Consider the following 25399-nt stretch of genomic DNA (forward strand, 5'->3'; position numbering starts at 1 on the left):
AAGTGGCTTCCAATGCCCTAACCACACACATTAAACTCAAAGTAAAGCTTAGACCTTAAGAAATATCCTTAAACTAATAAGTACAACGTCGTCCAAAATCTTTAGAAAGCTGCTTTTAGATTTCTAAAATGCAGCACAACGCAGAATCAGCTGCGGCATTCCTTTGTGAAAGGCTCTTGCTAGAAGTCCAGTGCATACAGATTGCAATGCAATCCTCTACTCCCTTTCGCACCAATTGATTTTTCTTCCCTTTAGCACCAACACTGTACCCCTTGCAGGCCCCAAGTTGTTATCTGAAGTCAGTAGGAGATACCTGTGCAGGAGGAATATGGGATCAAGCCTTCAGTGATTCAAGGGACAAAAAGAATGAGTAAAGTGATATCCCCTTTTACAGGCATAGGGACAGTGACTAACTAGGTCAGGTTCACTAAGGAAGAACGTGACAGACCAAGGATTGGGTCCCTGATTCCTAATCCTGTGCATTAACCAGAAGAACATCTTACATCTCAGATCATTACCCTGCCCACGGCGCTTCTGAAAGGTTGGATTTGTTACATGGAAGAGATCTGGAACGTTGAACATTCTGCACTGGCAATCTCTGGATTTGGGTTTTCTAACACTGAAACTCTTTGTCTTGTAGGTCAGCCAAAGGCATCTCCTACCGTGCACCTCTTCCCTCCATCCTCAGAAGAGATCAAAACAAAGAGCAAAGCCACACTGGTGTGTCTGCTGGGCAGCTTTTACCCAGGCTTAGTCCAAGTCACCTGGAAAGCTGACGGCCAGCAGGTCTCCACTGGAGTGGAGACGACCAAGCCATCCAAACAGAGTGACAACAAGTTCATGGCCAGCAGTTACCTGTCTCTGGAGGCATCAAAGTGGAAGACTCATGAGACCTACACCTGCCAGGTGACACATGATGGGAAGAACTTTGAGAAGTCCCTGAAGAGCTCAGAGTGTTCTTAACCCTCTGACCCCGGGAGGGCTCGGCCGGTTCCCGTGTCAGTCTGTAGGGGGTTCCCCAAGGGAGCCAGGATCTGTCTGTAGCATTCCCATAATGCTGATTTCCAGCAAAACTCCTTCCTGTTTAAGGTGGGAGATTTTACCAATCCATATGACACCTGTCTTTATTCTCACGTCCCCACTGCTCTCACCCTCTGCATTCCCTAGAATTGTCCTTCCTGCTTTAGTCTCTGATGCAGCCTTGTTACGATATTAATAAAATCAGAAAAATTTGACTATCGCTGTGACTGTGAAGAGTTTAACTTCTTCTGTTCCTTTTTCTCCTGATGTATTAATTGCAATATTCACATAATCTTCCAATAAAATAAACTTACCTTTTATCAGCCAATATGGTTTTCTTTTTAGTAGGGATCTCGTTGGCTTTGGGGTTTCAGACAAGCTAAGGGAGAAGTAACGCTAAGTGACGTGTAATATCATGGAGATCGGGGAGAGGGAGAGATGTCACAGAGGGATCATTACCCAAGCTGTGACTCTTCTCCCCCAAGACTGGTCACTCTGGCTCTCAGCCAGCCTTCTGGGAGGGGTGACAATTGCTGCTGCACAAATCTCTCTCCAGAGCACACGTTGTGTTAGGGATTCACTGGGGGATCGTGGGCTGCATGAGAGCGTAATGCAAACCCCCGTGGCTCTGCAGCCAGCCCTGCTTGTGCTGGGATCCTGGCAGCTCCCAACAGACCAGCAGGGCTAGGCTGGCTCAGTGCTCAGCTGGGTCACTAGCACTGCAGAGAGCAGTCTGCTCTGTGAGTTAGTATTCAGTCACGCTCTGCCCTCGCGGGGGCAGATTCTGGCTCCCGTTTTCTCCCTTTAGTCATTCTTCAAGAAGCCTCATTGGAGTCAGTCAACGGGCTATTGGCTGAACAGCTCAGGACTCAGGGGAATAAGCGTCCAAATCTGGCCCATAGAGTGCGGGGCACGACACTGCGGCAGGCTGGTCCCTGGGTTAGGCTATAAACAGAGCTCCTGGCCACTTCTGGTCAGTAGAGACACAAAGGACCTCTTTGGAAGAGTTCCATTTGGCAGGATATTAAATACCAACTTGGGGGACGGCTCCCTACGCACCCAACCTGCCCTCCCAGCGGGGGCAGCTCTACACGGAAATCTGTCTGAATTAAACTCGTGCTGCTGGCCACTGAGACACACCTGCTGTGTTTCAGCCAGAGGGGAAGGCAGTGACTTTTATGTGCAGTTTGACCAACTGTGTAAATGAGTAAAGTGCTTTGGGAGTCTTCAGATTCAAGATGCTTTTCAAATGAAATCAAAACATTACTGATGAGATGGATTCTCTGGAAGCACTCAGGCCTGTGTTATTTCTGGGCTGCTGCACAATTTGGGCCTTGACAGGCCAGAGCAGACAGTTTGTGTCCCATTAATTACCCCATAGTTGTCCTGGGGAATCAGTTTCATGTGAGACTGGATACTCGGAGGGGAGCTCTGGGGTCTGTCCCACCCTTCCCAGACAGCAGGATGCACCATGTGTACAGCTGGGAATTTGCATCACAAAGACATTTATCATGGACCCCGAGCCGTGCTGGGCCACCCAGCCAAAAGAGACCCTGATTCCCTAACAGTCCTGGGGCCAGGGAGGTAAAGGGATACATTTGTATAACATATGCCACGTATTTGGCAGATACCACCGTGCTGTCGCCACTCACAATATGAGTGACATGGATGGATGGATGGATGGATGGATGGATGGATGGCCAGTCATGCACTGCCACCTCCTACAGAAGGGGTTAAGTGGAAAGGGAGCAGAGGGAGGCTGCGATATGGATGAGTTTGAAAGAATGAAGGGTTCTTAAATTTCACAAAGTACGTTTAACGTCCCCAGACCAACTGTCCCACCATTCCCCCCCTACACAAACACGTCTCTACATGGTGGGGGGGTAAGAATTCCAGGTTATGATTTGTGGAGCACCAAGAGTGTGCAGTACACAGAGGAGACAATGGCTCTCAGAAGTTTTCAGCAGCTCACACACAACGTGTGCATGAGAGGGAGAACGAGCATGGGCCACGGAGTTCGCTACTCGAATTCAGGGCGTGCGCTGATTCTAACACTACTTCCTTGACAAAAAGGCTCTGTTGCCTTGCACATGTAAACCACAATAGACTGATGAATGGACTGACAAACTACATGAAGTATTTAAGGTGTTTTCAAAAGTGACTAACTCCATTAAAAGTCTAAGTTCAACTGAACGTCAATAGGATTTAGAAGTGTAAGGGCCAGATTTAAAAGGCAATGAAATGAATGGGCATTTGGCAGCTAGGTGCTTTTGAAAATCCCGCTAGGTGCCATCCTGTACATATAGGTGCTTAAATACCTTTAACACTCCAGCCCAACGTGCTGAAGTCACTTCTGACAAGGGGACTTCAGCACTTTTGCCAGCGGCTCAGGCCTCCCCTCCCTACCCAGGGAATTCTCACAGAGTCTGAGCCTGAGCCACTGAATTCACAGGAGCTTCCCCACCAACTTCAGTAAGTGCCTGTTAGTGTGTCAAACACAGCACCTGAACCTCCTTGGCTTCAACTACGGCCCATTAATGAGGAAATTAGGCTGGTACCATTCACGCCCCTGGCCGTGCTGAGCTGACACACACCAGGCACTAAGGGGGGTTTGTATTTACAGTCAGAGGGAGGGTCCAGGGCCCTGGTTTAATTCACAAGAAATCAGCTGAGCATGGACACAGCTCACAGCCTAGATGTTTACTGGCCCTGCCTTTGGTGAGAGGGGCACCACACGCCCACACTCTGCTGGGCAGCAGGCACCAGAGCGGCTCCCCTAAGGTGGAGGGGGAGGGAATAGCCAGCAATGGTGGGAGTCTCATGGCAACTCTGTCCAGGGAAACAGTGCAGGGATTTACTGCTGAGAACAACTGGGAAATACAGAGCAAATGGCTGTCGTTGGGGGTACTCCGTTAATTTCTAAAGGCAACTGGGGGCTCCCACGAGGAAAGTGCTGATCTCTGCTGCGCACTGCACATGGGCGGATACCAGCCTGGCCTTGTATTGGTACCAACAGAGTCTGGGGCATTTTCCAGCATATGCCAGCTGTGCGATGGACACGGCTTTGACAAACACCAAAGGTTCTGAGCATCTTGCTTGACTCTGGGCTTCCAGCAATGCCTGCACCTGACCCACTGCTGGGGTTCAGACAGAGCGTGGTGGCGATCGGTTTCACGGCACATGGATCTTGAGCCCTTCCTCAGGCATGTCCAATGTGGAGACTTCACCAGCCCCCTGCATGGCTCAGCTGAGAGCGAACACAGGACGTCATGATGCGGCTTCTGGCAGAAGGGCTGTGCGCAGTGAGTCAGAGTGACCCCCTGGACGATCTGAAGATCCCGATCAGGTAAGGTAGGACAATGGGGGAGGGGACATCTTAGCTTCTCACAGACAGGTGCAGAGAGGCTGCGCTATTCAGAGAGTAGACGAGGACAGCACGTGGTTTGGATCACACCTGATCCACCCGTGTGCAGCCCCTGGCATGTCTGATCTGTCTCTTCGCTGTCACCGGGACATGTTCTACATTCATTAGGTCGAGAAAGATGCTGGTGCTCCCAGACGTGTGGGGTTCCGGACACGTGCTTTCTAAGGATGGTTATCGCACCCATAACATACACGACAGCTCGTGCACCTCATTCTTTCCCCAACGTAATTCCACTGAAGTCAATACAATGGCACCAGTGACGAATACGGCCCAGTATTGGCCTGTCCTGCCCAAATGGCAGTGGAAGGACCAACACGCAGTCCAGTTGTGTACATGCCCTCCAGCCCCCAGATCCGTTCTCCACGGGCTCCAGGCACAGCAGCACAGACACGCATGCAGATCCACAGCCGGTGCGGGAGTTGGGGGAGCGCTGTAATGGTGGAACCCAGCATGATAGCAGAGCACAGAGCTCCTTTGGTTCCCTCTAGGTACCATTACGCCCCCATCACTGGAGTGCCTGAGCATCTCTGAGACACGACAGAACTTATCCTTACACCACCCTCGGAGGCACGGAAGTGCTGCCCCCATTTTACAGACGGGGAATGGAGGCAGAGAGATGACGTCATTTGCTCAACGATACAAGGTCAGTGGAAGAGCCAGGACATGAACCCCGCTCTCCTGACTCCCAATCCACTGCCTTAACGACAAGCCCATCTTCTGCTCTCTTATGAGGGGACCAAGATTTGGCCTTAATTCTGAGTTCTCCCAAGGAATACACCATTGCTTCACTTCCCAGTGGATCTTCACTCCTCTGATTGTATGATGAGTTTCTCCGGAAAGGATAAACCTGCACTCCCAAGGGGTGCCAGTGGAAATTGCCCCGCACCTCTTTTTCCCCCCTCACGGGCAGTGCTGGCGACCTCTCCCTGCCATCGACTGGGACAGGTTTTTGTACAGCCGTGTGTCACTGTGGGGGGTCTTCGGTGGAGGAACCCAGCTGACCGTCCTTGGTAAGTCACTGAATTACTCTCAAACTTTCCTTCTCCTGGCTGTATTGTACGTTTTCCATGGTTTTTTTCCTGCTTTCTTTGTCTTCATGTTGGGCTCGGGACTACTCTCACTTTACATATGGACCTTTACACTGTCTTGGAAAGAACGTTTAGTCTCTCTGGATAGTCATAGCAGGTGTACATGGCCCATGTTGGATTTTCTTTTCTTTTCCCACTGAAGACAAGTTTGAATTTGACCAGGAAACCTATTCTGCCACTGGGTCCCCAGTTACGATGACCTAGTTTTAGCCCCTTCAGGAAAAGATTTTCCCTCTTTTTCTTTTCGGGTATGAACTATTTCTCATTCGCACTGGGTGCTAGTCAGTGTATGAAAGAAATCCCGGGCCAGCTTCTCCGGTGCGGTACAATGCCCTAGCTCCATTGTCCACAATAGACCTCCACCAGCACTCACCCCAGGCTCCTGCAGACAGGTGTCCAATCCCATGACACCTCGTGTGCTATAAAAATCCTTGCTCCCTGGTGATTTAAAATCGGATTTGTCGGGGGCCGTTGGAAGGGAATGCTTAGGAATGAGAGCTGGGCAGAAAATATGGTTTTCTTCTGTGAATAATTTCAGAAAAAGAAAAACAAAAAAATCATTTTCATCTCAATGGGCCCAAAATCCCAAACAAGCATTTTCAGCTGAAAACTGAGAATGCTTCAGTTATTGAGAGGTTTTGGCTTAAGATTTCCACTTTTTCCATTTTCGGATTTTCAACAAAAAAAATGATTTTTTTTGAGAAAAGCAGATACTTGCCACAAAAATATTCATTCAGTGGAAAACCAATTTTCCACTGAAAATGGTTGTGATGGGTCATTTTCAACCAGCCCTATTTGTAGCATTGCTCAGTTGGAGCTAGACAAGGGACTGGTCAAATTTTAAAAATAGATGGCCAGCTCCCCACATGGTGTAAATCCACGTAGCTTCCTTGCCAGCAATGGACTACACTGATTTACGCTTACCCTGAGTGAGTCTCATTGCACTGACTGACTTACTCCTGACACTGAAGATCTGCTCCATTGTACCTTGGAGAAAATTGGATTTCAGTTTGGATGTGCAACCCAAACCCACCCAAAACCTTTCAGATATGCAAGATATTAGTTAAATGGGGTGGGGTGGGAGCAGCCTGCAGGGGGAAGGGATTTAAAGAGCTTGCACTAATTGTGCACTAACAAGGTTGCTGGCCAGTCTGAAAGGCTGGACGGCTTCATAGAGGCTGGATTGTGTGTCTGCCAAGCTCAGACCTCAGTGATCAGGATGCTGGCTGCACCAGCCGGCTTCAGTTACAGAACAGCCTAGGGGACCTAGTGGACCTGGCTTAGTCAGGGCTGACAGTATTAGCTCAAATACCATTCTTGGCTGCTTTGACCTACATAAAGCGTGAAATAATTAGGGCCCAGACTGCGGTAGCCCTACTCATGCCGAGTAGCACATTGCTTTTCATACAGTCCCACTAGTGTAATGGGACCGACTGCCTGTGGAGTAAGGTGCAACCTGGCGTGAGGACGGGCATCCCAATTTGGCCCCAGCACCAAGGCTGCTACAGAAATGTTACTAAGAGTTTAAAAATTCCCCAAACTTTTGCGTCCCTTCTTAAGCAGGTAGTGCCTTCATTGTCCCCCCCGTCTCTATGCACTTACACAGCACAGCACCAGGCTACAGCCCAGGGGAATCTACTCTGCCCCCACCATGAAATCAACCCTCAGTGTGGTAGTTTGCAAGGTCCCTTGTCCTCTTGTCTTGAGCCCCAATCTAGCAAAACACTCAGTTGCACACTGGATCGGGCCCTGAAGCAGGGATTGGTCCCATAAATGAGTCTGTACTTTACAGCTGCTGAACACAAGCTTGCTTGGTAACTAGGCTGTTCAGCAACAGGAACAGGCAACCAGGCTGTGGTAGGAGATTGTTTGTCACCCAGGTGTTAATCAGAAGATCTGACCCTTAGCAGAGAGACCTACAGACCCAGACAGACAATGATGATTCAACAATGGGTTTATCGACCCACTTGGCAGAATAGAGAATTTATCCCTGCTCTGGAATTCCATAGGATGGTTCACAAACAAACTCCCCCCCTCTCTCTCAAAACTACAGAATTTTATACTGCTTTCTATAAAACACTATTCAATGCATGTAGCTCTCCCATCCTATGCTTTGGATCCTACTGGTTTTGTCTAATTATCTGTTACAGCATTTTTTTCATTTGGAAATATGTGGGTTACCCCACATTCCTCTGTGACTCTAGTGAACCAGCCCCCAAGGCCTGAACAGGCAAATTAAACTCTAAGCTTAGACCCTAAGAAATAGCCCCATTCTCAGAGAGTCTGTTCTTGAGAAATGAGAGAGACAGAGGGAGAGAGTGTTTTCACCATGGAAATATCTTCCTACTTAATTCAATGAGTAGCACCGTCCTCTGCACTAAATGGCACCATTTGAGAAGGAAGGTGCTACTCAATGTGAGGAAAGGTATCAAAATCTTGCACTTAATAGGGAGGAATTCTCTGCAAACTGCCGAAGTTGCTAGCTGTTTAGAAGTCGTATTTCCCTTTATCTGAGCAAAAATGAATGAAAAGGTGAGCTTGGAAACAATCCTGATAAGACTTCGCACTTCTACAGCACCTTCCACCAAGTCTCTCAGCGCTTTAGAAATATGTAAAAAACCATAAACCTTGAGAAAAAGCCTGCGTGCGCTGAGGTCAGGGATGTGACCCCCTTCCATAGCCAGAGAGGTAAGTGACCTCATCAGGTTCACTAAGGAAGCCTGTGGCAGAACTAGGAATGGACCCCAAGTGTCCAGATTCCCAGTCCTGTGCCTTAACCACAAGAACATCTTACATCGCAGATCATTACCCTGCCCATGGCGCTTGTGAGAGGTTGGATTTGTTACACTGCAGAAATCTGGAATTTCTTACATTCTGCACTGGCAGTCTCTGGATTTCGGTTTTCTAACACTGAATCTCCTTGTCTTGTAGGTCAGCCAAAGGTGTCTCCTACCGTGCACCTCTTCCCTCCATCTTCGGAAGAGATCAAAACAAAAAGCAAAGCCACACTGGTGTGTCTGCTGGGCAGCTTTTACCCAGGCTTAGTCCAAGTCACCTGGAAAGCTGATGGCCAGCAGATCTCCACTGGAGTGGAGACGACCAAGCCATCCAAACAGAGTGACAACAAGTTCATGGCCAGCAGTTACCTGTCTCTGGATGCATCAAAGTGGAAGACTCATGAGACCTACACCTGCCAGGTGACACACGATGGGAAGAACTTCGAGAAGTCCCTGAAGAGCTCAGAGTGTTCTTAACCCTCTGACTCACGGAGGGCTCGGCCGGTTCCCGTGTCAGTCTGTAGGGGGTTCCCCAAGGGAGCCAGGATCTCTCTGTAGCATTCCCATAATGCCGATTTCCAGCAAATCTGCTTCCTCTTTTAGGTGGGGGATTTTACCAATCCATATGACACCTGTCTTTATTCCCATGTCCCCACCGCTCTCACCCCCTGCATTCCCTGGAACTGTCCTTCCTGCTTTAGTCTCTGATGCAGCCTTGTTAGGATATTAATAAAATCAGAAAAATTTGACTATCGCTGTGACTGTGAAGAGTTTAACTTCTTCTGTTCCTTTTTCTCCTGATGTATTAATTGCAATATTCACATAATCTTCCAATAAAATAAACTTACCTTTTATCAGCCAATATGGTTTTCTTTTTAGTAGGGATCTCGTTGGCTTTGGGGTTTCAGACAAGCTAAGGGAGAAGTAATGCTTAGTGACAATTGCTGCTGCACAAACCTCTCTCCAGAGCACACGTTGTGTTTGGCATTCACTGGGGGATCGTGGGCTGCATGAGAGCATAATGCAAACCCCCGTGGCTCTGCAGCCAGCCCTGCTTGTGCTGGGATCCTGGCAGCTCCCAACAGACCAGCAGGGCTAGGCTGATTCAATGCTCAGCTGGGTCACTAGCCCTGCAGAGAGCAGTCTGCACTGAGTTAGTATTCAGTCACCCTCTGCCCTCGCGGGGGCAGATTCTGGCTCCCGTTTTCTCCCTTTAGTCATTCTTCAAGAAGCCTCATTGGAGTCAGTCAATGGCCTATTGGCTGAACAGCTCAGGACTCAGGGGAATAAGCGTCCAAATCTGGCCCATAGAGTGAGGGGCACGACACTGCTGCAGGTTGGTCCCTGGGTTAGGCTATAAACAGAGCTCCTGGCTACTTCTGGTCAGTAGAGACACAAAGGACCTCTTTGGAAGAGTTCCATTTGGCAGGATATTAAATACCAACTTGGGGGACAGCTCCCTACGTACCCAACCTGCCCTCCCAGCAAGGGCAGCTGTACATGGAAATCTGCCTGAATTAAACTCCTGCTGCTGGCCACTGAGACACACCTGCTGTGTTTCAGCCAGAGGGGAAGGCAGTGACTTTTATGTGCAGTTTCACCAACTGTGTAAATGAGTAAAGTGCTTTGGGAGTCTTCAGATTCAAGATGCTTTTCAAATGAAATCAAAACATTACTGATGATCTGGATTCTCTGGAATCACTCAGGCCTGTGTTACTTCTGGGCTGCTGCACAATTTGGGCCTTGACAAGCCAGAGCAGACAGTTTGTGTCCCATTAATTACCCCATAGTTGTCCTGGGGAATCAGTTTCATGTGAGACTGGATACTCGGAGGGGAGCTCCGGGGTCTGTCCCACCCTTCCCAGACAGCAGCATGCACCGTGTGTACAGCTGGGAATTTGTATCACAAAGACATTTATCAGGGACCCCGAGCCGTGCTGGGCCACCCAGCCAAAGGAGACCCTGATTCCCCGACAGACCTGGGGCCAGGGAGGTAAAGGGATACATTTGTATCACATATGCCACGTATTTGGCAGACACCACCGTGCTGTCGCCACTCACAATATGGGTGACATGGATGGATGGATGGATGGATGGCCAGTCATGCACTGCCACCTCCTACAGAAGGGGTTAACTGGAAAGGAAGCAGAGGGAGGCTGCGATATGGATGAGTTTGAAAGAATGAAGGGTTCTTAAACTTCACAAAGTATGTTTAACGTCCCCAGACCAACTGTCCCACCATTCCCCCCCTACACAAACACGTCTCTACATGGTGGGGGGGTAAGAATTCCAGGTTATGATTTGTGGAGCACCAAGAGTGTGCAGTACACAGAGGAGACAATGGCTCTCAGAAGTTTTCAGCAGCTCACACACAACGTGTGCATGAGAGGGAGAACGAGCATGGGCCATGGAGTTCGCTACTCGAATTCAGGGCGTGCGCTGATTCTAACACTACTTCCTTGACAAAAAGGCTCTGTTGCCTTGCACATGTAAACTACAATAGACTGATGAATGGACTGACAAACTACATGAAGTATTTAAGGTGTTTTCAAAAGTGACTAACTCCATTAAAAGTCTAAGTTCAACTGAACGTCAGTAGGATTTAGAAGTGTAAGCGCCTGATTTAAAAGGCAATGAAATGAATGGGCATTTGGCAGCTAGGTGCTTTTGAAAATCCCGCTAGGTGCCATCCTGTACATATAGGTGCTTAAATACCTTTAACACTCCAGCCCAAAGTGCTGAAGTCACTTCTGAGAATGAGACTTCAGCACTTTTGCCAGCGGCTCAGGCCTCCCCTCCCTACCCAGGGAATTCTCACAGCCAATGAGCCGGAGCCACTGAATTCACAGGAGCTTCCCCACCAACTTCAGTAAATGCCTGTTAGTGTGTCAAACACAGCACCTGAACCTCCTTGGCTTCAACTACGGCCCATTAATGAGGAAATTAGGCTGGTACCATTCACGCCCCTGGCTGTGCTGAGCTGACACACACCGGGCACTAAGGGGGGTTTGTATTTACAGTCAGAGGGAGGGTCCAGGGCCCTAGTTTAATTCACAAGAAACCAGCTGAGCATGGACACAGCTCACAGCCTAGATGTTTACTGGCCCTGCCTTTGGCGAGAGGGGTACCACACGCCCACACTCTGCTGGGCAGCAGGCACCAGAGCTGCTCTCCGAAGGTGGAGGGGGAGGGAAGAGCCAGCAATGGTGGGAGTCTCATGGCAGCTCTGTCCAGGGAAACAGTGCAGGGATTTACTGCTGAGAACAGCTGGGAAATACAGAGCAAATGGCTGTCGTTGGGGGTACTGCCTTAATTTCTAAAGGCAACTGGGGGCTCCCACAAGGAAAGTGCTGATCTCTGCTGTGCACTGCACATGGGCGGATACCAGCCTGGCCTTGTATTGATACCAACAGGGTCTGGGGCATTTTCCAGCATATGCCAGCTGTGCGATGGACACGGCTTTGACAAACACCAAAGGTTCTGAGCATCTTGCTTGACTCTGGGCTTCCAGCAATGCCTGCACCTGACCCACTGCTGGGGTTCAGACAGAGCGTGGTGGCGATCGCTTTCACGGCACATGGATCTTGAGCCCTTCCTCAGGCATGTCCAATGTGGAGACTTCACCAGCCCCCTGCACGGCTCAGCTGAGAGCGAACACAGGACGTCATGACGCAGCTTCTTGCAGAGACTCAGAGCGACCCCCTGGCCCCTTGGACGATCTGAAGATCCCGATCAGGTAAGTTAGGACAATGGGGGAGGGGACGTCTTAGCTTCTCATGGACAGGTGCAGAGAGGCTGCGCTATTCAGAGAGTAGACTAGGACAGCACGTGGTTTGGATCACACCCGATCCACCCGTGTGCAGCCCCTGGCATGTCTGATCTGTCTCTTCACTGTCACCGGGACATGCTGTACATTAATTAGGTCGAGAAAGATGCTGGTGCTCCCGGACGTGTGGGGTTCCGGACACGTGCTTTCTAAGTATGGTTATCGCATCCGTAACATACACGACAGCTCATGCGCCTCATTCTTTCCTCGACGTAATTCCACTGAAGTCAATACAATGGCACTTGTGATGAATGTGGCCCTGTATTGGCCTGTCCTGGCCAAATGGCAGTGGAAGGACCAACACGCAGTCCAGTTGTGTACATGCCCTCCAGCACCCAGATCCGTTCTCCACGGGCTCCAGGCACAGCAGCACAGACACGCATGCAGATCCAAGGCCGGTGCGGGGGTTCGGGGAGCGCCGTAGTGGTGGAACCCAGCACGGTACCAGAGCACAGAGCTCCTTTGGTTCTCTCTAGGTACCATTACGCCCCCATCACTGGAGTGCCTGAGCATCTCTGAGACACGACAGAACTTATCCTTACACCACCCTCGGAGGCACGGAAGTGCTGCCCCATTTTACAGATGGGGAATGGAGGCACAGAGATGATGTGACTTGCCCAAGGGCACAAAATCTGTGGCAGAGCCAGGACATGAACCCCGCTCTCCTGACTCCCAATCCACTGCCTTAACGACAAGCCCATCTTCTGCTCTCTTATGCGGGGACCAGGATTTCGCCTTAATTCTGAGTTCTCCCAAGGAATACACCATTGCTTCACTTCCCAGTGGATTTTCACTCCTCCGATTGTACGATGAGTTTCTCCGGAAAGGATAAACCTGCACTCCCATGGGGTGCCAGTGGAAATTGCCCCGCACCTCTTTTTCCCCCATCACGGGCAGTGCTGGCGACCTCTCCCTGCCATCGACTGGGACAGGTTTTTGTACAGCCATGTGTCACTGTGGTGGATCTTCGGTGGAGGAACCCAGCTGACCGTCCTTGGTAAGTCACTGAATTACTCTCAAACTTTCCTTCTCCTGGCTGTATTGTACGTTTTCCATGGTTTTTTTCCTGCTTTCTTTGTCTTCATGCTGGGCTCGGGACTCCTCTCACTTTATATATGGACCTTTACACTGTCTTGGAAAGAACGTTTAGTCTCTCTGGATAGTCATAGCAGGTGTATGTGGCCCATGTTGGATTTTCTTTTCTTTTCCCACTGAAGACAAGTTTGAATTTGACCATGAAACCTAGTCTGCCACTGGGTCCCCAGTTACGATGACCTAGTTTTAGCCCCTTCAGGAAAAGATTTTCCCTCTTTTTCTTTTCGGGTATGAACTATTTCTCATTCGCACCGGGTGCTAGTTAGTGTATGAAACAAATCCTGGGCCAGCTTCTCCGGTGCCGTACAATGCCCTAGCTCCATTGTCCGCAATAGAGCTCCACCAGCACTCACCCCAAGATCCTGCAGACAGGTGTCCAATCCCATGACACCTAATGTGCTATAAAAATCCTTGCTCCCTGGTGATTTAAAATCAGATTTGTCGGGGGCAGTTGGAAGGGAATGCTTAGGAATGAGAGCTGGGCAGAAAATATGGTTTTCTTCTGTGAATAATTTCAGAAAAAGAAAAACAAAAAAACCATTTTCATCTCAATGGGCCCAAAATCCCAAACAAGCATTTTCAGCTGAAAACTGAGAATGCTTCAGTTATTGAGAGGTTTTGGCTTAAGATTTCCACTTTTTCCATTTTCGGATTTTCAACAAAAAAAATGATTTTTTTGGAGAAAAGCAGATACTTGCCACAAAAATATTCATTCACTGGAAAACCAATTTTCCACTGAAAATGGTTTTGATGGGTCATTTTCAACCAGCCCTATTTGTAGCATTGCTCAGTTGGAGCTAGACAAGGGACTGGTCAAATTTTAAAAATAGATGGCCAGCTCCCCACATGGTGTAAATCCACGCAGCTTCCTTGCCAGCAATGGACTACACTGATTTACGCTCACCCTGAGTGAGTCTCATTGCACTGACTGACTTACTCCTGACACTGAAGATCTGCTCCATTGTACCTTGGAGAAAATTGGATTTCAGTTTGGATGTGCAACCCAAACCCTCCCAAAACCTTTCAGATATGCAAGATATTAGTTAAATGGGGTGGGGTGGGAGCAGCCTGCAGGGGGAAGGGATTTAAAGAGGTTGCACTAATTGTGCACTAACAAGGTTGCTGGCCAGTCTCAAAGGCTGGACGGCTTCATAGAGGCTGGATTGTGTGTCTGCCAAGCTCAGAGCTCAGTGATCAGGATGCTGGCTGCACCAGCCGGCTTCAGTTACAGAACAGCCTAGGGGACCTAGTGGACCTGGCTTAGTCAGGGCTGACAGTATTAGCTCAAATACCATTCTTGGCTGCTTTGACCTACATAAAGCGTGAAATAATTAGGGCCCAGAGAGCGGTAGCCCTACTCATGCCGAGTAGCACATTGCTTTTCATACAGTCCCACTAATGTAATGGGACCGACCGCCTGTGGAGTAAGGTGCAACCTGGCGCGAGGACGGGCATCCCAATTTGGCCCCAGCACCAAGGCTGCTGCAGAAATGTTACGAAGAGTTTAAAAATTCCCCAAACTTTTGCATCCCTTCTTAAGCAGGTAGTGCCTTCATTGTCCCCCCCGTCTCTATGCACTTACACAGCACAGCACCAGGCTAGGGCCCAGGGGAATCTACTCTGCCCCCACCATGAAATCAACCCTCAGTGTGGTAGTTTGCAAGGTCCCTTGTCCTCTTGTCTTGAGCCCCAATCTAGCAAAACACTCAGTTGCACACTGGATCGGGCCCTGAAGCAGGGATTGGTCCCATAAATGAGCCTGTACTTTACAGCTGCTGAACACAAGCTTGCTTGGTAACTAGGCTGTTCAGCAACAGGAACAGGCAACCAGGCTGTGGTAGGAGATTGTTTGTCACCCAGGTGTTAATCAGAAGATCTGACCCTTAGCAGAGAGACCTACAGACCCAGACAGACAATGATGATTCAACAATGGGTTTATCGACCCACTTGGCAGAATAGAGAATTTATCCCTGCTCTGGAATTCCATAGGATGGTTCACAAACAAACTTCCCCCCCCCTCAAAACTACAGAATTTTATACTGCTTTCTATAAAACACTATTTAATGCATGTAGCTCTCCCATCCTATGCTTTGGATCCTACTGGTTTTTTTTTTGTCTAACTATCTGTTACAGCATTTTTTTCATTTGGAAATACGTGGGTTACCCCACATTCCTCTGTGACTCTAGTGAACCAGCCCCCAAGGCCTGAACAGGCAAATTAAACTCTAAGCTTAAACCCTAAGAAATAGCCCCATTCTCAAAGAGTCTGTTCTTGAGAAATGAGAGAGAGAGTGTTTTCACCATGGAAATATCTTCCTACTTAATTCAATGAGTAGCACCTTCCTCTGCACTAAATGGCACCATTTGAGAAGGAAGGTGCTACTCAATGTGAGGAAAGGTATCAAAATCTTGCACTTAATAGGGAGGAATTCTCTGCAAACTGCTGAGGTTGCTAGCTGTTTAGAAGTCGTATTTCCCTTTCTCTGAGTAACAATGAATTAAAAGGTGAGCTTGGAAACAATCCTGATAAGACTTCGCACTTCTACAGCGCCTTCCACCAAGTCTCTCAGCGCTTTAGAAATATGTAAAAAACCATAAACCTTGAGAAAAAGCCTGTGTGCGCTGAGGTCAGCGATGTGACCCCCTTTCATAGCCAGAGAGGTAAGTGACTTCATCAAGTTCACTAAGGAAGCCTGTGGCAGAACTAGGAACGGACTCCAAGTGTCCAGATTCCCAGTCCTGTGCCTTAACCACAAGAACATCTTACATCGCAGATCATTACCCTGCCCATGGCGCTTGTGAGAGGTTGGATTTGTTACACGGCAGAGATCTGGAATTTCTTACATTCTGCACTGGCAGTCTCTGGATTTCGGTTTTCTAACACTGAATCTCCTTGTCTTGTAGGTCAGTCAAAGGCGTCTCCTACCGTGCACCTCTTCCCTCCATCCTCGGAAGAGATCAAAACAAAGAGCAAAGCCACACTGGTGTGTCTGCTGGGCAGCTTTTACCCAGGCTCAGTCCAAGTCACCTGGAAAGCTGACGGCCAGCAGATCTCCACTGGAGTGGAGACAACCAAGCCATCCAAACAGAGTGACAACAAGTTCATGGCCAGCAGTTACCTGTCTCTGGATGCATCAAAGTGGAAGACCCATGAGACCTACACCTGCCAGGTGACACACGATGGGAAGAGCTTCGAGAAGTCCCTGAAGAGCTCAGAGTGTTCTTAACCCTCTGACCCCCGGAGGGCTCGGCCGGTTCCCGTGTCAGTCTGTAGGGGGTTCCCCAAGGGAGCCAGGATCTCTTTGTAGCATTCCCATAATGCCGATTTCCAGCAAATCTGTTTCCTCTTTTAGGTGGGGGATTTTACCAATCCATATGACACCTGTCTTTATTCCCATGTCCCCACCGCTCTCACCCCCTGCATTCCCTGGAACTGTCCTTCCTGCTTTAGTCTCTGATGCAGCTTTGTTAGGATATTAATAAAATCAGAAAAATTTGACTATGTCTGTATCTGTGAAGAGTTTAACTTCTTCTGTCCCTTTTACATCTTGTGTATTAATTGCAATATTCACCTTCTCTTCCAATAAAATAAATTTACCTTTTATCAGCTAATATTGTGTTCTTTTTAGTCTGGGTCAATGCTCAGCTGGGTCACTAGCCCTGCAGACAGCAGTCTGCTCTGTGAGTTAGTATTGAGTCAACCTCTGCCCTCGCATGGGGCAGATTCCGGTACCACCTTCTCCCTGAGCATTAGTCATTCTTCAAGTAGCCTCATTCGAATCAGTGGGGCTATTGGCTGAACAGCTCAACGCTAAGGGGAATAAGTGACCAAATCTGGCCCATACAGGGAGGGGCACTGCTGGTGGCGGTTACCTGGGATAGGCTGTAAACAGAGCTCCTGGCTACTTCTAGTCAGTCTAGACACAAACCCCTCTTTGGAAGAGTGGCCTTTAATATCCTGCCAACACCGACTTAGGTGACAGCTCTCTACCCAGATATCCAGTGATGATTTCTGGAGCACCAAGCGTGTGCAGAGCACAGAGGGGATAATGGCTCTCAGAAGTTTTCAGGAGCTTACAATGCTAGGATGAGAGTGAACAGATCAGACAGAGCAGGTGTGTGTGTGAGTGAGAGCGCGCATGTGCCAATCAGTGCACTGCTAGAACCCAGAGTGTGCGCTGATTTTAACACTACTTCATTGACAAAAAGGCTCTGGAAAGAGAGTAACTTCCTTTGCTCAATGTTTAGTAATTGGGCCTGTTCCCTTGCACACGTGAACAGCAATAGACTGACGAATGGACTGAAAAACTGCATGAAGTATTGAGGGTATTTTCAAAAGTGACTCACTCCATTAAAAGTCGAAGTTCAACTGAAAGTCAATAGGACTTAGGAGCGTAAGGGCCAGATTTAAAAGGCAATGAAATGAATGGGCGTTTGGCAACTAGGTGCTTCTCAAAATCCCAAAAGGTGCCTACCTGTATATTTAGATGCTTAAACACCATTAACAGTCCTGGCGTGAGTGCTTTCGTCACTTCTGACAATGGGACTTGGGGACTTTTGCTGGCGGCTCAGGCCTGCCCTCCACTACCCAGGGAATTCTCGCAGGGTCTGAGCCTCAACCACTGAAGTCACAGGAGCTTCCCCACCAACTTCAGTAGGTGCCGGATCAAATGTCAAACACAGCATGTGATCCTTGGCTTCAACTAGGGCCCATTCATGAGGAAATTAGGCTGGTACCATTCACTCCCCTGGCCGCGCTGAGCAGGGACACACCAAGCGCTAAGGGGGGGGGTTTGTATTTACAGTCAGAGGGAGGGTCCAGGGCCCTGGTTTAATTCACAAGAAACCAGCTGAGCATGGACACAGCTCACAGCCTAGACATTTACTGGCCCTGCCTTTGGCGAGAGGGGCACCACACGCCCACACTCTGCTGGGCAGCAGGCACCAGAGCGGCTCTCCTAAGGTCAGGGGGAGGGATTAGCCCAGCAATGGTGGGAGTCTCCTGGCAGCTCTGTCCAGGGAAACAGCGCTGGGATTTACTGCTGAGAACAGCTGGGAAATACAGAGCTGTCGCTGCTGGCAATGCATTAATTTCTAAAGGCAACTCAGGGGCTCTCTTCAGGAAAGTGCTGATCTCTGTTGTATACTGGATATTGATACCAACATTGCCTTGTATTGGTGTTAACAGGGCTTGGAGCATTTTCCAGCATATGCCGGATGCAGAATCTTGGCTTCTAGAGAGGCCGCCAGGAACGCCTGCATCCGAACCAAGGCTGGGGTCCCAGCAGAGGATGGTGGTGATTGCTTTCATGGCACATGGATCTTGTGCACTATTTACTTGTTCCTCCGACATGTCCAGTGTGGAGACTTCACCAGCCCCTGGCATGGTTCAGCCAAAAGCGAACACACGACGTTTCGACACAGTTTCTTGCGGAACTTCTGTGCCCAGTGACTCAGAGCGACCCCTCGCCCACGGACTATCTGCAGATCCTGACCAGGTAAGGCAGGATCATGTGTCATGGGACGTGGTAGCGTCTCACTGACGGGTGCAGGGAAGGCTGCACTGTCCAGATGAGAGACGAGGACAACAAGTGGTGTTGGTTTCCTATCCACACACAAGCAGTCCCAACATGGCAGATCTGTTTCTTTGCTGGCACTTCTTGGTGTGAAGCTAGGATAGTTTTGACACTGACTAGGTCTGTAGAGAGGCCAGTGCTCCCAGGGGTGTGGGCTACAGACACGTGCTTTGGAAACATGGGTATCGCCCACATGAGATTCCCTATTGGATACATTAAATACTGACGACAAATGGGCCTAATTCTTCGGTGGTAAAATTCCATACAAACCGCTATAATTGCACCAGGGTTGAACATGGCTCAGCATGTTCACTATCAGCATCCCAAATAAATCTGCCAGCCTGTCCCTCCTACGGACCTACGAGGGCCAGCGAAAGATTCACAGACCGTGGGTGTGTTTGGGGAGCACAGGGGCAATGGAACCCAGTGGAGTAGCAGCTGCTTAGCACACAGCCCGTTTACTTCTATCTAGGTTGGTTTATGACCTGTAGCACTGTTGTACCTGAGCATCTCACAGCCCAAAAGGAATTTATCCTTACAGCACCCCTGTGAAATAGGGAAGTATTCTCCCCATTTTACAGATGGGGAATTGAGGCACAGAGATGATGTGACTTGCCCAAGGGCACAACATCAGTCTGTGGCAGAGCCAGGACTTGCACCCCAGTCTCCTGACTCCTGCTCCAGTGCCTTAAGTACAAGACCACCCTCTGCTCTCTTACATGGGCTGTGTACTGGGACCAGGATTTGGCCCCATGTCAGCTCTCCCAAGGAATACTCAATTGCTTCACCTCCCAATGGATCTTCATTCAATCAATTGTACTATGAGCTTCTCCAGAAACGATGAACCTTCGTTCTCAAGGAGAGCCAGCAGAAGTTTTCCAACGACTATTTTCCCCACACGTGCAGTGGTGGCGACCTCTCCCTGCCATTGTTCATGACTGGTTTTTGTACAGCCGTGTGTCACTGTGGAATGTCTTCGGTGGAGGAACCCAGCTGACCGTCCTTGGTAAGTCACTGAATTACTCACCGCCTTTCCTTCTCAATGCCAATACTGTCATGTTTCCATGATTTTTTCCTCCTTTTCTGCCTTAGTGCCAGGCTTGGGTCTCCTCTCACTTTATGCACACACCTTCCCACAGGGTTGAGAACAATGTTTAACCCGTGGATAGTCAGAATAGGGTGTACATGTCGCATGCTGGATTTTCTTATATTGTACCTGGGAACAGGGTTTTGAATTTGCCCATGAAACATGTCCAGATTCTGCTGTCAGGTCACAATTTTGAAATAACTGGTATTAGCCTCTTCAGGGAAATATTTCCCAACCCCCAATTGTTTTTTATTTGCTTTGGTTTTACTGGACTAGACATTTCTTATTAGCACTCGGTTTTGACTCATATGTGAAAGAAACCAGGGGCCAGATTCTCAACCAAGGTCAAACAAAATAGTCCCATGCTCTTCAATAAACCTACACCAAAACTCATCCAAATCTCTTTAAGATGGGTGTACAATACCTTGAAACCTAATGTGATAGAGAAAATAATGTCTTTGTTGCAATCTAAATCCCAATTTGTCTGGTTAGCTTGAAGAAAATTCAAATTAGGGAGAGTTGGTCACGAAATAGGATTAAAGTTTCCTTATAGGAAATTTTCAACAAAAATTTAAAAAAATATTTTCATCTACATTTTCAGCAGAAAATTTTGACTTTTGGGCAAAAACCCCAAACCCAAACACTAAAATGTTGTCACCGAACAATTACTGAAAAGCCAGGGAGGTGGGAGAAATCAGAGTTCAGGTGAAAATATTTGGTTTTGAGTTTTTGCTTTTCCAACAGTAAAAAAAAAAGATGTTTTTTCGAGATCTGGAGAAACATTCTGCAAAAACTTCCATTTAGATAAAACCCAATTTTTAACTCACAAGAGATTTAGTGGGTAATTTTTAGCACCCCTACTTGCAGTCTCCTTTTAGAGCAAGTTCAGCGATTGATATTTTTACAGTATAAGAACAGATCCTCATGTGGTGTAAATCAGTGTAGCCCCCTTGGCAGCAATGGAATGACACTGATTTACACTTACACGGAGTGAGTGTAATTGCACTGACTGACTTCTGACCCGGAGGATCGGTTCCATTGTTCCTTGGATGACTGTAGCTATCGTGCATTTCAGTTTGGAAATACCACTCAGACCTGATTTTCTGACTGTGCTGAAGGACACCCAACACCTTTGAAATATGGAGGGCTACAGATAAAGGGGGGTGGGGTGGTTTGGAGCAGCCTGTGCGGGGTGCAGGAAGGACTTGAAAGAGGCTGCACTAATTGCCTCTCTGAAGCCTGGAGCACATTAACAAGGTTGCTGGCCAGCTTCTTTGAAGCTGCATTCTAGGGCTGCCAAGCTCAGAACTCAATGCAGAGGATGCTGGCTGGGCCAGCAGGCTTCAGGTACAGTAAAACCTTGAGGAGCAGATAGAGCTCGGCTAGCCAGGGCTCAGTAAATCAGGGCTGCCGGCGCTAACTCAGACAACACTGTTTGTCGCTTTGACCTGTGTAAAGCGTGAAATAACTACAGCCTGCAGGCTGCACTGAGCCTACTCGTGCTGAGTAGCACCTTGCTCTTCAAACAGGCCCACTGACGTCAGTGGGACCGACCCCTCGTGGAGTAAAGTGCTACCTGGAATGAGGAAGAGTTGCTCAGTTTGGTCCCAGGTGTCTAGATGTTACAAGTCTGAGGAATTTTTAAATCCCTGGTGCGCCCATTCCTAAACCAGTAGGTCCTTTATTGTGTCCATATCTTGCAATGACCCTTTTCCTCTTGTCTTGGACCCTGATCCAGCAAAGCACTGAGACACATACTGACTCGAGTCCTTTGGTCCCATAAATGTTTCTGAAAACATTTTAGAAACAAGAAGAAAAAGAGTACTAGTGGCACCTTAGAGACTAACCAATTTATTTGAGCATAAGCTTTCGTGAGCTACAGCTCACTTCATCGGATGCATCCGATGAAGTGAGCTGTAGCTCATGAAAGCTTATGCTCAAATAAATTGGTTAGTCTCTAAGGTGCCACTAGTACTCCTTTTCTTTTTGCGAATACAGACTAACACGGCTGCTACTCTGAAACTTAGCAACAAGAGTAACCAGTATATAACACGGTGCGATAAAAGGCTATTTCCCAGTCAAGACTCATGCAGACAGATCTGACCCTTAGCTGAGAGACCTACAGAATCTGATGAACAATGATAACTGCTCAATGAGATCAATGATTTATGTTGCAGAATTTTATATCCTGAAACTTTATCTGTGCCATAGAATGACATAGAGCGGTTCAAAAGAGCTCTCTCTATGAAAGTTCTGTACTATATTACAGTAGTTTCTATAGAATGCTATCAATGTGTCTAGATCCCCTGTCCCATTCTTTGGCTTTTCTTGGTTGCTTTGTTATTACATTTTATAGCATTATTCCATAAGGGAAAATGTGGGTTACCCCAAATTCCCTTCTGGGCACTGAAGTGGCTTCTGGTGCCCTAACCCCACACAAATATCCAGAACATAGTCCAAAACCCTTAGAAAGCGGATTTTAGATTTCTAAAATGCAGCACAAATGTAGAACGAATTGCAGCTTTTCTTTGTGAACCACTCATGCTAGACATCCAATGCATATAGATCGCAACATACTTCTTTGCTCACTTTCATAACAATAATTTGTATCTTTAGTGCCAACACTGTACACCTTGCAGGCCCCAAGTTATTATTTGAAGTCAGTGGGAGTTATGGGTGCAGCAGGAATACAAGATAAAGCCCTCACGGATTAAAGTGACAAAAAGGATGAGTAAAATAATATTATCCCCTTTTACAGGCATAGGGACAGTAACTAACTAGGCCAGGTTCACTAAGGAACCCTATGGCAGAGCAATGATTAGACCCCAAATCTCCTGATCCCAGTCCTGTGCCTTAACCACAAGAACATCTTACATCGCTGATCATTACCCTGCCCATGGTGCTTGTGAGAGGTTGGATTTGTTACACTGCAGAGATCTGGAATTTCTTACATTCTGCACTGGCAGTCTCTGGATTTGGGTTTTCTAACACTGAATCTCCTTGTCTTGTAGGTCAGCCAAAGGCATCTCCTACCGTGCACCTCTTCCCTCCATCCTCAGAAGAGATCAAAACAAAAAGCAAAGCCACACTGGTGTGTCTGCTGGGCAGCTTTTACCCAGGCTCAGTCCAAGTCACCTGGAAAGCTGACGGCCAGCAGATCTCCACTGGAGTGGAGACGACCAAGCCATCCAAACAGAGTGACAACAAGTTCATGGCCAGCAGTTATCTGTCTCTGGATGCATCAAAGTGGAAGACTCATGAGACCTACACCTGCCAGGTGACACACGATGGGAAGAGCTTCGAGAAGTCCCTGAAGAGCTCAGAGTGTTCTTAACCCTCTGACCCCCGGAGGGCTCGGCCGGTTCCCGTGTCAGTCTGTAGGGGGTTCCCCAAGGGAGCCAGGATCTCTCTGTAGCATTCCCATAATGCCGATTTCCAGAAAATCTGCTTCCTCTTTTAGGTGGGGGATTTTACCAATCCATATGACACCTGTCTTTATTCCCACGTCACCACTGCTCTCACCCCCTGCATTCCCTAGAACTGTCCTTCCTGCTTTAGTCTCTGATGCAGCCTTGTTATGATATTAATAAAATCAGAAAAATTTGACTATCGCTGTGACTGTGAAGGGTTTAACTTCTTCTGTCCCCTTTTCTCCTGATGTATTAATTGCAATATTCACATAATCTTCCAATAAAATAAATTTACCTTTTATCAGCCAATATGGTTTTCTTTTTAGTAGGGATCTCGTTGGCTTTGGGTTTCAGACAAGCTAAGGGAGTAGTAACGCTAAGTGACGTGTAATATCATGGAGATCAGGGGAGGGGGAGAGATGTCACAGAGGGATCATTACCCAAGCTGTGACTGTTCTCCCCCAGGACTGGTCACTCTGGCTCTCAGCCAGCCTTCTGGGAGGGGTGACAATTGCTGCTGCACAAATCTCTCTCCAGAGCACACGTTGTGTTAGGGATTCACTGGGGGATCGTGGGCTGCATGAGAGCGTAATGCAAACCCCCGTGGCTCTGCAGCCAGCCCTGCTTGTGCTGGGATCCTGGCAGCTCCCAACAGACCAGCAGGGCTTGGCTGGCTCAATGCTCAGCTGGGTCACTAGCCCTGTAGAGAGCAGTCTGCTCTGTGAGTTAGTATTCAGTCACGCTCTGCCCTCGCGGGGGCAGATTCTGGCTCCCGTTTTCTCCCTTTAGTCATTCTTCAAGAAGCCTCATTGGAGTCAGTCAATGGGCTATTGGCTGAACAGCTCAGGACTCAGGGGAATAAGCATCCAAATCTGGCCCATAGAGTGAGGGGCACGACACTGCTGCAGGCTGGTCCCTGGGTTAGACTATAAACAGAGCTCCTGGCTACTTCTGGTCAGTAGAGACACAAAGGACCTCTTTGGAAGACTTCCATCTGGCAGGATATTAAATACCAACTTGGGGGACAGTTCCCTACGCACCCAACCTGGCCTCCCAGCGGGGGCAGCTCTACACGGAAATCTCTCTGAATTAAACTCGTGCTGCTGCCCACTAAGACACACCTGCTGTGTTTCAGCCAGAGGGGAAGGCAGTGACTTTTATGTACAGTTTGACCAACTGTGTAAATGAGTAAAGTGCTTTGGGAGTCTTCAGATTCAAGATGCTTTTCAAATGAAATCAAAACATTACTGATGAGATGGATTCTCTGGAAGCACTCAGGCTTGTGTTATTTCTGGGCTGCTGCACAATTTGGGCCTTGACAGGCCAGAGCAGACAGTTTGTGTCCCATTAATTACCCCATAGTTGTCCTGGGGAATCAGATTCATGTGAGACTGGATACTCGGAGGGGAGCTCCAGGGTCTGTCCACCCTTCCCAGACAGCAGTATGCACCGTGTGTACAGGTGGGAATTTGCATCACAAAGACATTTATCAGGGACCCCGAGCCGTGCTGGGCCACCCAGCCAAAGGAGACCCGATTCCCTGACAGTCCTGGGGCCAGGGAGGTAAAGGGATACATTTGTATCACATATGCCACGTATTTGGCAGATACCACCGTGCCGTCGCCACTCACAATATGAGTGACAGGGATGGATGGATGGATGGATGGATGGATGGAGGGCCAGTCATGCACTGCCACCTCCTACAGAAGGGGTTAAGTGGAAAGGGAGCAGAGGGAGGCTGCGATATGGATGAGTTTGAAAGAATGAAGGGTTCTTAAATTTCACAAAGTACGTTTAACGTCCCCAGACCAACTGTCCCACCATTCCCCCCCTACACAAACACGTCTCTACATGGTGGGGGGGTAAGAATTCCAGGTTATGATTTGTGGAGCACCAAGAGTGTGCAGTACACAGAGGAGACAATGGCTCTCAGAAGTTTTCAGCAGCTCACACACAACGTGTGCATGAGAGGGAGAACGAGCATGGGCCACGGAGTTCGCTACTCGAATTCAGGGCGTGCGCTGATTTTAACACTACTTCATTGACAAAAAGGCTCTGTTGCCTTGCACATGTAAACCACAATAGACTGATGAATG

General features: G+C 48.4%; 4 protein-coding genes and 2 gene segments (V, D, J or C); all 6 read left to right on the top strand.

The window, feature by feature from the left end:
• Nucleotides 1-1348, top strand: part of LOC122463057 (immunoglobulin lambda-1 light chain-like) — a 375063-nt gene extending 373715 nt beyond the window's left edge. The window contains exon 4 of the mRNA XM_043529720.1: nt 641-1348. Coding sequence (XP_043385655.1) covers nt 641-963 — 323 coding nt within the window. The 3' untranslated portion in view covers nt 964-1348. The remainder of the gene's footprint in view (nt 1-640) is intronic.
• Nucleotides 1-9171, top strand: part of LOC102941305 (immunoglobulin lambda variable 3-21) — a 550568-nt gene extending 541397 nt beyond the window's left edge. For all 4 annotated transcript variants that reach the window (XM_043529715.1, XM_043529714.1, XM_043529716.1 and 1 more), the window contains one exon: nt 8464-9171. In XM_043529715.1, coding sequence (XP_043385650.1) covers nt 8464-8786 — 323 coding nt within the window. In that variant the 3' untranslated portion in view covers nt 8787-9171. The remainder of the gene's footprint in view (nt 1-8463) is intronic.
• LOC102935130 (immunoglobulin lambda-1 light chain-like) overlaps nt 1-23612 on the top strand; it is a 376593-nt gene extending 352981 nt beyond the window's left edge. Inside the window, exons 3-4 of the mRNA XM_043529721.1 lie at nt 5421-5454; nt 22905-23612. Coding sequence (XP_043385656.1) covers nt 5421-5454; nt 22905-23227 — 357 coding nt within the window. The 3' untranslated portion in view covers nt 23228-23612. The remainder of the gene's footprint in view (nt 1-5420; nt 5455-22904) is intronic.
• LOC122461352 (immunoglobulin lambda-1 light chain-like) overlaps nt 1-25399 on the top strand; it is a 567620-nt gene that overhangs the window by 529952 nt on the left and 12269 nt on the right. The gene's annotated exons all lie outside the window — the stretch shown is intronic.
• Nucleotides 1-25399, top strand: part of LOC119563806 — a 331177-nt gene that overhangs the window by 299743 nt on the left and 6035 nt on the right. The window contains 1 exon segment of the V gene segment in view: nt 19775-19812. Coding sequence covers nt 19775-19812 — 38 coding nt within the window.
• LOC119563795 lies at nt 11912-16837 on the top strand. The segment is given in 3 exon segments: nt 11912-12045; nt 12963-13132; nt 16135-16837. Coding segments are annotated over 3 exon segments (627 nt in total).

This window comes from Chelonia mydas, chromosome 15 (genome assembly GCF_015237465.2).
Source record: "Chelonia mydas isolate rCheMyd1 chromosome 15, rCheMyd1.pri.v2, whole genome shotgun sequence".
Lineage (NCBI taxonomy): Eukaryota > Metazoa > Chordata > Testudines > Cheloniidae > Chelonia > Chelonia mydas.